The following is a 15,423-nucleotide window of genomic DNA, read 5'->3' as shown; positions in this document are numbered from 1 at the left end:
ATTTTTATTAATATTTTATCACCAAAACCAGTTTTAATTCACTATTATGCTTCAGACAACAGATTATTTAATTTACTAATTTCCTCCCCAAGCTTTTTTTCAATTAATGGTGTGGTAAATCTAGTATCTTCAACATTTAAACTCACAAATACAGTTTTATTCAATTTTTTTGTTAACCTACTAGCCATTCCCACTGCTCCTTGATTCACTACAGCCCCTAAAAGTAAAGTTGCACTTGGACTATTTGAAATTCTGCTAATGGTTGCCATAGTCAAATTGTTGCAATATGGAACTGATACATCATTAATATAAATAACAAGTGAATCCTTTAGTTTTATAATTTGGAACAACACTTTGGTGTCAATTATTGTCTCAGTAAATTGATAAACTTTGGTCCTAGGAGGTACAAACTTTATACTACTATCAAGTTCTACACTTTCAGTATTAGTCATTTTGTAGGTTGTATCTGAAAAAAAAAATGGTAGTTTAAACTGATAATTAACATAAAAATGCACTAATAAATAATCATTGGCTGAGGGCAAAAATCTGGAAATTTGATAACTCAAACCCATTGAAATATTTTAAATTTCTTTAATCATATTTGAACTCACTGCTAACTAAGTACTAATTTTTAGTAAAATGAATGCTGCTTTGAATCAACTTTCAACTCATCAACTTTTTTGTCTCTAGAACTAGAATGAGAGTATGCTCAGGCCCTCAGCTCAAGCTTGATATTATTTTTTAACGCTCTATAGTGTTCTTTTGATGTAGATTTTATTATTTTCCTATTATGTATGACTTAACAAAAATTACTCTACCTTTACCCTAAAGCTAAAATTAAAGTACTATCTATGTTCTTACCTGCAACTAATTTGGGACGTTAATTCCTTTATATCGTTTTTTTTAACTGTTATAAAAACGCTTACTACACAATTGGTTTTGTATCAAATTTGATCATAAATTTAAATTATTATCTATTTATTTTTGTATTTTATTTACTCTTTTGAGATTTGAGGTTATGTTATATACAGATTATTTTTTTTAAGGAGTATTTTGACCAGGTTGTCACGTGGACACTATTAGAGACATTTATCTATTGGTCACATGACTGCAGTTGCACATCTGCAAGAGTTGCCTGTAACTGTAAGTAATTTCGACTGACACTGACAATCTAATTTTGAACCTAACCTCACTTTGAATCTGAAAAATAGTAATTGTTTTCCTAAAATCTAAAAATAACAAATTGTTATTAAACAAAACAAATTTCAACAAAATGAAACATGTTTGTGGTAATTACTAGTGCGTCAGTGTATCTAATTTTAGGCGAGTAGGGAACGTGGAACCTGAAGGCGCAAAATGACCAAAAAATTCGAATTTGACTGGCATGTAAATGTACCAGAGCCCTTATTAACTGGCTGTGTGGTCGATAGGTGGTCTGAAGAAAAGGATAATTATGAATGGGAACAAAAGGCCACCTTCAAAGTGGATGAATATGGCTTTTTTATATATTGGAAAAGTGAAGGACGGGTAAGTATTTAAAGGGATTGTCAAATATGCCCTTCCTTCTTTTTGAGTATCTAACTCAACCAGTTTACAGTGCATGTAGGAATTTACTATCTAATTACTATGTTTTGCTAGAACTAATGTTTGCAGATAAGTATCCAGTATTTTTTAGACTGCTGAGATATTCTAAACTCATTAGAAAAATCCAAGATCTTTAAATTATAGGTTGTCACTTTGGGATTTGGATTTTTATTTATTATAAACTCCAAAAACCTTCTCCACACCGTATTTCTGAGTGTTTGTTGGGCATTTCCACACATAATTAATTATGCAGATTGAAATTAATCATACTACCCTAATGTGCAATTTGTCATTCTAGCATAGACATGTATAATTTTAGGAGGGTGATGTAATTGAACTGTGCCAAGTAAGTGATGTGAGAGCAGGTGGTCTTCCTAAAGACACAAAGCTATTAAATAACCTCTTAAAAAAACATGGCAATGACTGGGAAAGTAAATCTCTAACCATATGTAGTGGCACAGACTACATCAACATCAGCTACCAACACATTATATGCCCTACACCAGAAGATGCTAAGGTATTTGTTTCTGACTAATGTTGAAATAAAAAAGTTGCCAGATTAGTATAATCTCCCTTAATATTACTGTGAAAAATATAGCAATCTTATAAACTGTCTCAGGACCCAAAGTGCTATATTTCTGATGTAGTAGATAATTATTAATTTTGTTCCATAACACTTTACTAAGAGTTTGTGTTTTATTTTACTGACACCTTAGCTACTCAGTCAAGACATACAGGTACAAAAAATGTAAAAAATTGTATAGGAAATCAAATATAAGAACCAAACTAACTATTGCTAACTAGAATTCAAAATAAAAGTTGGATGAATCACACATTGTTCTATTGCCATTTAAATTCATGATTAAAAAAGTTTATATTTTTTACAGTCCAAACTGAACATTTAAATGAGACAGATCTATCACGGTTCTTTAATTTAAGAAGCAGTAACAAAAAGATTTTATTTATTTTTCTGTGAAATAAGCATTTAAACAGTTTTTATGTTAGTTGTGCAATGTGCTGACATACTCAATGTTTTTCATTTTGACCCTTATTTTCCTATCAACAGTTTTAGATTTTTCCTATCTGTAGATTATTAAATCTCTGATATTTACATTCAGTATTTTTAAGGTTTGGTTGGATGGCCTTAGAAAAATTACTCACAATGTTAAAGCTAACAATGTTTGTCCAATGACTTGTTTGAAAAAGCAGTAAGTCAAAATCGAAATTATTAAACTAATATGTGCATGTTCTTGTGACAATGTGCTGGGTCTGCATGTAAATGTCAATCATTTTTCTCTTTGCGGTAAAGTGTATGTTTTCCATTTACCTTTTTCCACTTACCTTTATGGCTTTATAATCTTTAAACACTTTTAATTTTTTGCTGCATGTCTTCAATTATATAGACTTGGCAAAATGGTTTAAGGCAAATTACACACAATAACAAAATGGCTAATATTTGTCCCAGGACAGCGTTAATGAAACAGTAAGTTTTTTTTTTACTTTATTAAGGTAGGCACCTCTGTAATCCGCACAAAATGGAAATGATTTGCACTTTATATGCATTGTAGATGTTGCATTTTGTTCTGTTCATCAAGCTAAAAGAAAGAGTGATGTTTACAAAATTGCACTACACCACTCTTTTTTAGTTGGATGCGTCTGGGGTTTTTAGTAGATCAGAAAGGCAAAATTCCGGTTAAAGTTATAGCTCGGACATTTGCTTCTGGCAGAGCGGAAAAACTGGTTTATTCATTCTTAGCCGAACTGGGGCTTCCCAGTGAGAAAAACGACACTATTGAACCAGAACAGTTTACTTTTGAAAAATTTTATGCTTTATATCACAAAATTTGTCCCAGGAATGATATTGAAGAACTGTTTAGAATGATGTAAGAGTACTATGATCTAAATTAATATTTATTACTTCGAAATAATATATGCGTGTTTGCAGAACTCAAGGTAAAGATGATCATATGACAGTGGATCAGTTAATCAATTTTTTAAATGAGAAACAAAGAGATCCTAGATTGAATGAAATTTTATATCCTTTATATGAGGAGAAACGAGCCATAGAAATAATACAGACTTATGAAACTGATGAAGAGCTTTTGAAAAGTAATAAACTCAGTAAAGATGGTCTTATAAGGTATGTTGATTTTTTTGGTAGGCTGAAATGGTTTTGGCTATAATTTTTTCAATTAGATATCTCATGTCTGACGAAAATGCTCCAGTATTTCTTGACCGCCTTGATATCTACATGGAAATGGATCAACCATTATGCGCTTATTACATTAATTCTAGTCATAATACTTATCTAATTGGTAGACAGTTTGGAGGTAAATCTTCAGTAGAAATGTATCGCCAAGTATTATTAGCCGGTTGTCGTTGTGTTGAGTTGGATTGTTGGAATGGTAAGTGTTTATTTCTACACGAAATTAAATGTTATTTAAAATTAATTCTCATGTAAAGGTGAAGACGATGAACCCATCATAACTCACGGTCGTGCAATGTGCACCAATATTCTTTTCAAAGATGTTATTTATGCGATCCGAGATACTGCATTCGTCACTTCAGACTATCCCGTCATACTTTCGTTCGAAAATCATTGCAACTTAACTCAGCAACTTAAATTAGCTCGGTATTGTGAAGAAATTTTTGGTGATTTGCTTTTAAAGGAACCACTGGAAGATTATCCTTTAGCAAAAGGTATTGTATGCAGAATAAGAATTTTTAATCAATAAATAAACAAGGATCTAATTGTAGGGGCGCCTTTACCACCCCCTTCAGTTTTGAAAAGAAAAATTTTAATTAAAAATAAAAGATTAAAGCCAGAGGTGGAAAAAGTGGAATTGGAGTTATTCCGTCAAGGTCAGTTTGTAATTCAAGATGAGGAAAAGGAAGATGCGGAAGCTAGTTCTGATACTGCTAGAGTGATTCCTCCAGATATTTCTGCTGAGGTATTTAAATTTTTCTTAATACAGAGGTTATAAGTAAGTTTCGTAAAAACTAATTAATACACTAGTAAACTAATAAAATATTCAACACGTTTGAAAGTAACTTAATTATTTTTTTTGAATTAAATTCAGACTCCTGCCGTGGATGCCCCACCAGGTGAAGGTGCAGAAGTAGCTACGCCGTATACATCTTCAACGTCTCAAGTTCACCCCTTGCTTAGTTCAATGGTCAACTATGCTCAACCCGTAAAGTTTCAGAGTTTTGACAGCTCAGAAGGTAGGCTCCCAAGAACAATATAATTGACATAAAACGGTGACAGATTGTAAAAACGTCAACTGGTATGGTTGTTTCAGAGAAAAAGATTCATCACAACATGTCCAGTTTTTCTGAACCAAACGGATTGACTTTGTTAAAACAACAAGCAATTGAATTTGTTAATTACAACAAAAGGCAAATGTCACGTATTTATCCTAGCGGAGCTAGAGCCAATTCTTCAAACTACATGCCGCAGGTTAGATGTGAGATTTAATTATTTACACAGGGTGACTTCAAAGCTTAACTTACTCTTTTACCTAGGTCCTCTCTCAAAAAGCTAATTTAGTTAGTAGTATTTTGATTGTGATTTGAATTAAACTTTAGGTGTTTTGGAATGCGGGTTGCCAAATGGTTTCGCTCAACTTTCAAACTTCTGACTTACCAATGCAACTAAATCAAGGCAAATTTGAATACAACGGCAATTGCGGATATCTACTAAAACCTGACTTTATGAGACGTCTCGACAGGACTTTCGATCCTTTTGCTGAAAGTCCTGTAGACGGTGTAATTGCCGCACAATGTTCGGTTCAAGTTATTGCAGGACAATTCTTGTCCGATAAAAAGGTAGTAGTTCTTTAACATAATAAAAAAAAATGATTTAGTTTTGGTGATTTATCGTAACAGATTGGTACCTACGTAGAAGTGGATATGTACGGCCTACCAACTGATACAATTCGAAAAGAGTTTCGAACTCGTATGGTCCCTGGAAATGGTTTAAATCCTGTATACAACGAAGAGCCGTTTGTGTTTAGAAAGGTTGTGTTGCCAGATTTAGCAGTGCTTCGTTTTGGTGTTTACGATGAGAATGGCAAGTTACTTGGACAGAGGATACTGCCCTTAGATGGCCTTCAAGTACGATCACTTCTTATCGGATTTCACAAAATACAAGATTTTTCAATTGTAGGCCGGTTATAGACACATTTCCTTACGCACTGAAGCAAACTTCCCAATGTCACTTCCTATGCTGTTTTGTAATATTGAATTGAAGATTTATGTGCCTGATGGATTTGAAGATTTTATGGCCGCCCTTAGCGATCCTAGAGCTTTCAGAGATGCAAAAGAGAAACAAAATGAACAAATGTCTTCAATGGGTATTGAGGTGTGTACCAGCTTATTTCTTCCTTTCTCTAGTTTTGAGACACTTTGTTTCACTTGTGAAGAAAAATTTAATTGTTGTTTTCAAATTGTTATTCTTCAGGTCACTGACCAAAAAGCTGCTGAGAAACAAGTGAAAAAAGAAGAAAAGAAAGTAGGTGAGTAACTTGGTTGTTAATGACTTTTATTGTAAAAACTTTTAATGAAATCTTGTTATAAGTTTTCTTGAATATTTCGTAATAAGACATGCAACAACAAAACAACGATTTTTTAATCGAGTAACTTATGCTAATAACATCATTTACTAATATACAGGGTGGTCCAGTTTTAAGTGTCAATAATTCACCATTTGATAGCTAATCAAAAAATAAGTTGACTTGCCATTATGTCATTTTTCTGAAAAACGTTTCCTAAGGAAGATACAGTCCTCCAAATTTCAATTTAAAAAATCGTTTTATAGTTTAAAACTGAACATTCAAGACTTGTGAAAGTCCAAATTTGTACTGAATAGTCTAAAAACTTTTTTACTACTAGGAATGGTCTTATGATTCGCTTTTTCAGACTGCCATCCTGGTTGAGTGTCTGAAACTGGCATTCAAGAACTAAAAAAAGTCCGGAAATCAAGACAAAGATTGTATTGTGCATGAAACTCATTTTTTACTACTAAAAATAATATAAAAGTTGACTTTTAATGCTAGAACTGACTTTACTAGGACTAAAGAGAGTCCAAAAGTATATTTTCAAGACTTTAATTGGTGTACAACTCAATTTTCTGGACTGGACACCAAGTCTAGAAGTAAATTAAATTTTCGGACTATTTTATTTCTAAAAATTAGTTCTCAAGACGTATTATTGTAGCATTTGGTACCAACATTTTTTACTTTTATTACTGAAGAAACTTGACTTTTGGAAATAGTCTTAAACTCGTTTTTTCAGTCTTAAAAAGCATTAAAAACAGTCTGAATTTCTTAGAGATGCTACAATTTATTGCACCTATGAGTGTAGAAGTCAATTTAATAGTGAAGAAGCTTGAAATAACATTTTCAAGACTATGGTCAGTGAACAAACTGGCTTTTAGGCCTGATAAGTCAAAAACTTTGTAAAGATAGTCTTGAAACTCGATTTGAGGCACTGAAAACAGCCTTAAAACACTAAAAACAGTCTAGTTTATTAAGAAATACCCGAATTTTTAGCACTGAGGTGTCTAGAAGTCGATTTAATAGTGACAAAGCTTGGAATGCTATTTTAAGTCTATGAAGAATGTAAAAATTGTTTTTTAAGTTTGCTATGTCAATAACTTGGTGAAGATAGTCTTGAAACTCGATTTTCCAAGCTGAAAGTAGTTTTGTAGCACTAAAAATAGTCCAGAATTCGAAGAAAATGAAAAGCAAAGTAAAAAGCACGAGAAGTTCGTTTTCAAGACAATTTTCATGAATCTAATGTCAATGTCCTGCATCTAAGACTATTTTCAAGACTAAAATATTGAAATTTGTCTTCAAATTATGAAAACTTACTTCAAATGCAAATTTTAAGCTTCTGATGTCATTTTTCATTAGTTCAGTCACATTTTGGGGTTCAAGTAAATTTTTAAGGTTTAAATGTATGAATTTGTAGTAACAAATTCTTGAAAAAGTAGTTTTTATGTCTACAAGTCAATTTTCAGTATTAAAGTCTCTCGATTTGCATGAAAAGTCAATTTTCAAAACTAAAGTCTTTCAGTTTGTCTGGAAACTATGAAAACTGGCTACAATAATATTTTTTAAACTTCTTAAGTGAATTTTCCGTTTCCAAGACAATTTTTAAGTTGGGTTGGGTTAGTTTTGGGTCTTTGACCATAATAACGTGTAATAAAGTGCTCGTTCCAAATTTGATCAATATTGCTCCAACGGTCTGACAGTTATGACAAAAAAACGATTTTTTAAACAGAAATTTGAAGGACTGTATTTTCCTTAGGAAGCACTTTTCAGGAAAATGACATAATGAATGTCAACTTATTATTTAATTGGCTATGGATTGGTGAATTATTGACATTTAAAACTGGACCACCCTGTAGACACTAGTAATGGCGATATTTAATACTCAAAAACACTAAACTATGTTACAGAGCCTTTGGTATTCGAGCCGATTACAATTGAATCCATTAAACAGGACAAAGCATTCCAAAAAACTACAAAAAAACAGCTGAAGGACTACGACACCTTAAAAAAGAAACAGCAGAAAGAAAAGGCTGGTATCCAGAAGTCGCAATGTGCTGCGATTGATAAGCTTATTAAAGGAAAAAAGTTAGTTTGTTATTTCGCAAATAACCATACAAATTAGGGAAAAGTTATACAATTTCCCAAACTTTTCCTAACGTTTTTTTTGTTTGTCGATATTTTTGAAAAACCTGATAATTTAACAAAATAAATATAGGCGAGTCTTATTTACAGTAAAGCAGATTTGAGAACCGATCCGAGCGTCCGAAAACTTGTAATCGAGCAAACAGTCGAGTGGAGCTCATTAATGGAAAAGCATCGAAAACAAGAATGGGAATTTTTGCGCAATCAATTAAATGACCAGCGTGAACTGTTAAGAAAGCATATGGAGTTGTTGCAACAGCAACAGATGCGACAATTGGAAGCGAAGCACGAGAAGGATTTAAAAGAAATGAACAGTCAACAGGCCAAAATTGCTGTAGAAACTGCTAGAGAGGTAAGTTTTTTTTAATTGTTGTGTTCTGATTTAAAAAATTAGTTTACTAATTCAAACATTTTCTTAACGTAACATAAAACTCATTCACGTAAAATATACAGCTTGATAAAATAATTACTATGTAATTTAGGTGACCAATGATAAAACATTAAAAACTAAAAAGGATAAAGACAGACGGCTTAAAGAAAAGCAGCAAAACAACACGAAAAAGTTTATGGAAGAACGTAAAACGGCACTAATAAAACAGTCTAGAGAAAAAGAGAAGCTGCAGATCACTCACGAGAAACAATTAGGGGCTTTGTCTCAAGATATCCAGAAGATGATCGACATGTATAAGAACGAGGAGAAGGAATACGACATGTCTTCAAAGAACGAATTTTTTGCCTAGAAATATTCTTATATAACAAGCTTTATTCACCTTAATGTTTGTTATATAAGTAGATGTGTCTTTAAATATTCCTTACTACTCTACGAATTAGCGTTGATAACAGGTGATGACCAAGTAGCATTTATTAATTATTGTTTCAAATATTACTATTAATATAAATTTGTATAGGTATGTAAACATCAAAATTGAAATTTAAACAATTTTTCAGTGCCATTTCTTGCTTTGAACACCGTTAAGTGTTATGATAAGTAGAGTCCGGATTAAAAAGCATAAAAATCTGTAAAAAAGCTTTAAAAAAACAACAAAACTCTTTCAGAGATGTAGATTTTTTACTTTTTTTGAGTCAAGGAAGATTTTAGACTGTTTTGAAAACTTTCAAAATTGTTTTGAATCACTCAAGGAGCATTTGGAAGGTTTTTGGACAATTTAAAGAGCATATTGAAGGTTTTGGAATGCTTCAAAAGCATTTGGAAATTGTTAGACAGTTCTAGAGTTTTTTGGAAGCTTTTAGATTGTTTTGATACCTTTTGGGAGCTTCTGGACTAGTTGAAGAGCATTTGGAATCTTTTAGATCGTTTTGGAAGGCTTCGACTGCTTGGGAAGCATTTTGGAGTTCCTGTAGTGTTTTAAAACCTTTTTAAACTACTTGAGGAGTGTTTGGAAGGTTTTTGGACAGTTTAAAGAGCATATTGAAGGTTCTGGGATGCTTTAGAGGCATTTCAAAATTTCAAAAACAGAGTTTCTGTAGTATTTTGAAATCTGTTTTGATTACCTTAGGAGCATTTGGAAGGTTGCTGAAGAATTTAAAAAGCATTGAAGGTCTTTTAAAAAGCATTTGAAAACTTATGGAGGATTCTAGAAACTTGTGGAAGCTTTTAAACTGCTTTAGAAGCATACGGAAGCTTTTAGGCTGATTTTTTGAGAGCTTCTAGACTAATTGAAGATTATTTGGAAGCCTTTAGACTGTTTTAATAGCTTTGGAAAGCCTTCGACTGCTTGAGAAGCATTTTGGAGTTTCTGTAGTGTTTTAAAACCTTTTTAGACTACTTTAGAAGCATTTGGAAAGTGTTTGAACAATTTAAAGGACATTGAAGGTTCTAGACTGCTTTTAACGCATTTAAAACCTTGTAGACGATTCTCTTTAGACAAAGCTGTCAAACTGCTCTAGAAGCATACAGTCTTGAAATCTTTTAAGAGTTTCTATAGATAAGTTGAAAAGCTTTTGGAAGCTTCTAGGCTGTTTTGTAAGCTTTTGCAAGGCATTTTGGAGTTTCTATAGTGTTTTGAAGTGTTTTTACAATTTTTTAGACTACTTCGGAGCATTTGGAAATTATTTGGTCAGTCTAAATTTGTAAATTGATACTTACCCATTTTGCAACAAATAATTGGTATTTTTTTGTCTCTCAGAAGCCTTTAATATCTCAATATAGCAATATATCCCTATACAAAAAATGGCAGCAAATAAGCACAAAAAGAAGAAAAAAGCATAATAAAAATCTGTCAAATGACGTATTTTTGCGTAAATCGTTCACATTAGCTGTCAAAGTTTGGTTGCTTTTATTATTTACAAAAAACAAAATTTCTAGAAATCCGGACTCTAATAATAAGGTAAGTTTGAGCATTTTTTCATTGGTTGACGTTATTTTGCTTTGTTAAGACCATGATGGAACTTACAATCTACTTCAAATGTTTTAGAAATAGGAAAAAGAACTAGTCAATTGGATCTTATCTATTATAGTTGAAATATATGTTGTTCACTGCAAGTTTAGTTTTTTGTCAATACTTAGTGCAATCATTTTAAAGAAGATGATTTTCTGACCAAGCCAAACCCAATAAAATTACGCTGGAGCAACGACTTCGAGTTTTCTGTTTCTCTTGCAACTATCAAATAAAACTGCCCTTTTATCCAAACTTTATTGACACAGTAATAAACACTCGTCTCAATTATCACAATTAAAATGTAGTTATTAACCTACTGTTATTAGCTAGACAATTACACCACTCGAACGAAATTATGTGTTATGTAGCAACAATACCGTTTCTGCTGTTACACGTCCACACTAATAAAAAATGTCCATTACTATAAATGATTGAAAACTTATGTGTGTAATAGATGCTTTTAACTATGTGACGTAAAGACGTTTTCAATTCAGTTATTCTAATACAAACGGTGTTTCAAAAGAAAAGCTATAAATACATGTCCATTCTTCAACTAACGACAATTATCTTACCTCAAAACTAATTTAAAAGTTATTCCTCTCCGTGTATATTAAACAGTTTGGCTACCTCGTTCAAATCGTCGTACTTTTTCTGATCTTTGATCACTTGCCGGGCTATGGACATTCTATTGAACACATTCCACAGGACAATTCCCACGACGACGTCGTTGCGCAAGTAAAATATTACTCCTTTACCGTAATCCTCACCGTTACTCGGGTTGGGGAGCAGTTTTTTGGATTCTTTTAGTTTTTCTTTTTGTTCGTCTGAGAGGTACTTTTCACATTCTTGAGGTAGCTACAAGAAGGGCAGAAACGGTAGTTTAAAAATATTATATTACAAAAGTAATTTGTTTTTGTGCACACTAGACTCAAATGTCAGTTTACTGTGAATTTTAAAAACGATTTCTTTCTTTAAATGTCTAATTAGAATTACTAACCTCTTCAGTCTTTGATCGATCTCCTTCGCCGGTCTTCTCAACAACAGCTTGAGGAGTGTCTTTTTCCGTTTGTTTTGCAAACACCCCTACAGTAGGTAATGATGAGTCTACTATTCCTATAGCTTCATAGCCGACGTCCGGTCCTAAATCGCTCCAAAACATGCTTTGATGGAAATAAGGGTTACGGGCTCCAGCCATGTTCTCTCCTGAAAACAATTTTGATAAAAGGTTTATCACATAGTTTCATTTATAACTTTGAAAGTAAATCTTTGATTTTTGAATAAAAAAACAAAATAAATTACCTGCTAATCTACCGGACACAACTGCATGATCATGATGTTCAATACGTCTTCGACCTAAACGCGGATCGTAGAAACAGGCGCAGTCTCCAGCAATATATAAATCGGTTCTGGCCTAAAATGTACAAGATAAAAGAACCGGTACTTTGATAGAATAAGAGCATATAAATCATTGGTAAAATATGTACAAATTATTATTATACTTTTATTTTACTTGTAAAACTCCACAGACAGATTTTTTTACCTGGAGCTCAGTATTTACTAGATATCCTCCCAGTTCCGGATCCACTTCTAAATCAGACTGCTCAGCCAATTCTGTATTGGCCTCCACGCCAACGGAAACTACCACAAAATCCACATCCAACGTTTTGCCACTGCTCAATGTCAGCTCAACTTTATCATTTTTCGATTTAACACCGAGTATTTCTGTATTAGGTACCACCTTCAAAACCCACAAATTATGCTTTTAAAAGTAGAAATAATACTACCTGCTTTATTTTATTTGTAGGAAGAACAGAAGGATGTAAAAAAATATAAAAAAAATATGGTGTGACAAATATTCATGTAAGTAGGTAATATAGGAACAAAAAACTTACCCGTACACCTTCTGCTCGCACTTTGTCAGACGTCCACAAACTCAAATATTCAGGCAAAACTTTGCCCATATTACCAGTTTCTCTAAATACTTGATAAATTTCTTTACTTTTTTTATGATCTAGAATAAAATTACCATTCAGTGGACTAAATTGATTCTTCAGAAAATTTTCTCTCACCTTTGCGGCCAAAAGCACAAGCTAATTCACTTCCCAAAAATCCTCCTCCAACAACCGCCACCGACTTTGCTTCTTCAAAAGACTCAAAAACATCTTTAAAATCGTCAATATTCCTAAAAAGCTTAATCTTATTTTTGAGGTTTTCATCGCCAAGAGCCACCTCAAACACTGGAATAACTCGAGGAGTAGCACCTAAAACCATCATCATTATCCCAGAAAATTGTTTCATTTAATTAGGGTCACCTGTAGCAATCAAACACTTGTTATATTTAATAGCTTCTCCGTCTTCTAAATACGCGAGTTTATCCATAACGTCCACTCGCGTTATGGACCAACCCCGGGCAATCGCTACTCCACCGTTTTCACTAGTCATCAAGTCTTTGCAGGAAATATAGAAGTCTTCTGGTTCATAAAACAAACTAAACTCCCCCAGAAGAATTATTCAAACTTAGAAACAGATCAAATATGTAAGGCAAACCTTCGCTCTGAGCCATTCCATTGTCTGAAAGTCAGGTTTTTTGTAACATTTTTATCGTCACTAAACCAAATCTCTTTAGACAAAGGAGGCCGCATGTATGGATAATGTTCTTCATTTGAAACAATCAATACTTTTGCAGTGGGATCGGATGATTTGATGGCACGGAAAGCGGTAAAGGAAGCAGTTCCACCGCCAATCAACAAATAGGGAACCTCTTTTGGAATGTCTAGAGATGTTTTCGGATCTTTAAATGCGCCTAAAGATATTTTGAGCTTTAAAATTATAATAGAGTGACAATAAGTGAGGAAGTTAGAAACCTTTTTTAGTTTTCTTTTTAGAAGTTGTCTTATCTTTAGGAACTTTTCCATACCCAACATAATAAACCTGCAAAATTTTTGAGTGGAAAAAAACCAAACCAACCACTTGTTGAAGAACTTACTGCGCCGATTGAAACAGTGGCTAAAAGAACACCAAGAAGTAGTATTCGTCGACCCTTTTGCTTGCGTTTTTCTTCATGTTCTCCCCAACTACCCTCAGGTTCGGGTATTTTACTTAAATCATTGGAAGGCTCACAATACTTGATGGAGGGAGGTTTCTAACAAGACGTAAAACGCGTTAATCAAAAGCATTTAGTAGCAACGTAATTTCAAGGAATAAATTATAGATACCCTAGGAATACCATAAGGGGTGGGTTTGCAGGGATTGATTTCTACAGGACGACATTCTTTTAATTTTACACTGTCAGGAGGTTCATCTGAAGATGGGTTACTTTGCTTGGATGGATGGGATTTGATTGAGGTTTCACTGGGACCATCACATACCTTTTTACCATCATTACTACTGAAATGGCATTTTGGTGCAATAACAAGTGTTGTCCCTGTCAATGGTTCTGAAAGATAATAAATACTGGTAAGTAGTTAAAGATTTGCAGGCAGAATAAAATTATATTCATGTGGTAATAATAAAAAGTGACTTAAAAGTGAAACCTTAATAGTTACAATAACTTTTTTTTAATTTTTTAAAAATTGTTTTTATGTGTCCTAAGTTTATTTGGAGAATAACAAAAATGAATACATTTTTTTCTCTCTTTTTTTTTGCTCTTTACTCTGTAATCTACAAAATCTTCAACAATGTACTGATATTTCTGTTAATGACAGTTGAGAGGAGCTTTAGAAAGTATACAAATATTTTTAAGGAAGGAGAAGGATAATATTATAGTAACATATTGTTGGTTGGTAAAGTAGGTTTTCCCATACAGGCATTTATTACTGAGCTTATTCAAAAATTCAGGAAAATAAAATTATTTTACCTAATTCACATAAAAATGTTTGCAATATTAGATTACAATTAAACAAAGGGTCAAAAAACACATTGCACACTGGTATTTCTTAATATTTATTATAAAATTCAAGATCAGCAGAAGCAAGTAGATCTGTAAACTGTATTTTTGAGTGTATTTTGCTTGGATTTCTTGCCTTGTAATTTGTGGTTAATTGGAATTTCTTCCTGACAATCTAAGTAAGTGTGTTAGACTGCAGTAGAAAAAGCCACTGCAAATGCAATAACTTTAAGGCTTGAATCAAAAATCAAAGTTTTATTGTCAATGAAAGGAATCTTACCTGCCTGTTTGAATATACTCTTCATATGAAAAACACTAGTGCTAAAAGTGTAATAATAAAAGCAACAAAATCAAAACAACTTACTTTGAGCAGCACATTCTCTAGCACAAATAGCAGATGAAAGGGTTCGAACTGGTGTCACTTTAACAATGTTTAAAACTTGTTTCACACGAATCATACTAATCACCTTAAACAAAGTAAAACTATTGAAGACAATTTCTTAGCTGCGCCCCTGAAATCCAGGGCTATTGAGCATTTTAAGCAAATAAATCGCAATTTATTTGAAGTCACAAATTCCCTGACAGTGCCATAGAAACCATGACAGTAAAAGAAGACTTTTCCGAATAAAAGCGTGCGAAATACCTTAGAGAGGCTTTTGCCGTTAAGCGACTAGGAAAGGCTGGTAAAATTTCGTTCGATTATCTAGTAATAGCATGCGGAAAATTTGATTTTTAGGAAAAGTGCAATTTGGAGCAAAATAATTTGACCTGCAAATTTTAACCTGAAATTATGTGAGGTTATGTTCTGGACTGTTAATTTTTGTCTTGTCTTCTTTTCGTTTCTAATCCTAACTTG

At 32.8% G+C, this 15,423-nt stretch overlaps 2 protein-coding genes across 4 annotated transcripts; one reads left to right on the top strand and one right to left on the bottom strand.

The window, feature by feature from the left end:
* The first annotated feature begins 1,191 nt into the window (after window positions 1–1,191).
* On the top strand, window positions 1,192–10,785 carry norpA (no receptor potential A). Of its 2 annotated transcripts, none has more exons than XM_081982933.1 (17): window positions 1,192–1,527; window positions 1,904–2,101; window positions 2,988–3,067; window positions 3,231–3,467; window positions 3,530–3,724; window positions 3,781–3,989; window positions 4,048–4,284; window positions 4,342–4,535; window positions 4,665–4,809; window positions 4,887–5,044; window positions 5,173–5,412; window positions 5,473–5,700; window positions 5,753–5,947; window positions 6,047–6,101; window positions 8,048–8,225; window positions 8,373–8,634; window positions 8,765–10,785. In XM_081982933.1, exons 1-17 carry the CDS (start codon window positions 1,357–1,359, stop codon window positions 9,020–9,022), a joined length of 3,240 nt encoding a protein of 1,079 aa, XP_081839059.1. In that variant the 5' UTR covers window positions 1,192–1,356; the 3' UTR covers window positions 9,023–10,785. The 2 variants fall into 2 exon arrangements, with proteins under 2 accessions (XP_081839059.1, XP_081839058.1); XM_081982932.1 differs by lacking the exon at window positions 2,988–3,067 and adding an exon at window positions 2,713–2,792.
* Window positions 10,786–10,917: 132 nt separating this feature from the next.
* Window positions 10,918–15,372, bottom strand: AIF (Apoptosis inducing factor). Of its 2 annotated transcripts, XM_081982934.1 has the most exons (13): window positions 15,211–15,369; window positions 14,932–15,034; window positions 13,897–14,117; window positions 13,668–13,823; window positions 13,546–13,612; window positions 13,229–13,484; window positions 12,994–13,169; window positions 12,751–12,942; window positions 12,574–12,692; window positions 12,222–12,419; window positions 11,981–12,092; window positions 11,679–11,884; window positions 10,918–11,536 (listed from the first exon to the last, which is right to left on the bottom strand). In XM_081982934.1, exons 2-13 carry the CDS (start codon window positions 15,023–15,025, stop codon window positions 11,273–11,275), a joined length of 2,061 nt encoding a protein of 686 aa, XP_081839060.1. In that variant the 5' UTR covers window positions 15,026–15,034; window positions 15,211–15,369; the 3' UTR covers window positions 10,918–11,272. The 2 variants fall into 2 exon arrangements, with proteins under 2 accessions (XP_081839060.1, XP_081839061.1); XM_081982935.1 differs by having other exon boundaries at window positions 14,050–14,117; window positions 14,932–15,372.
* Window positions 15,373–15,423: the final 51 nt, after the last annotated feature.

Source organism: Ips typographus, linkage group LG6, assembly GCF_016097725.1.
Source record: "Ips typographus isolate SLU linkage group LG6, UJ_Ityp_2.0, whole genome shotgun sequence".
Taxonomy (NCBI): domain Eukaryota; kingdom Metazoa; phylum Arthropoda; class Insecta; order Coleoptera; family Curculionidae; genus Ips; species Ips typographus.
The sequence above is the reverse complement of the archived record's forward strand: the minus strand, read 5'-3'. Positions and strand labels throughout refer to the sequence as shown.

Bases quoted from the DNA above. Each gene is read 5' to 3' on its own strand.
- AIF (XM_081982934.1), bottom strand. From the start codon at position 15,025: ATGATTCGTGTGAAACAAGTTTTAAACATTGTTAAAGTGACACCAGTT. The intron at 13,170-13,228 runs GTTTGCCTTACA...GGGGGAGTTTAG, and splicing joins TGGAATGGCTCAGAGCGAAG to TTTGTTTTATGAACCAGAAG. The intron at 12,093-12,221 runs GTAAAAAAATCT...TGTACATTTTAG, and splicing joins TAGTAAATACTGAGCTCCAG to GCCAGAACCGATTTATATAT.
- norpA (XM_081982933.1), top strand. From the start codon at position 1,357: ATGACCAAAAAATTCGAATTTGACTGGCATGTAAATGTACCAGAGCCC. The intron at 2,102-2,987 runs GTATTTGTTTCT...TCAATTATATAG, and splicing joins CTACACCAGAAGATGCTAAG to ACTTGGCAAAATGGTTTAAG. The intron at 3,468-3,529 runs GTAAGAGTACTA...GCGTGTTTGCAG, and splicing joins GAAGAACTGTTTAGAATGAT to AACTCAAGGTAAAGATGATC.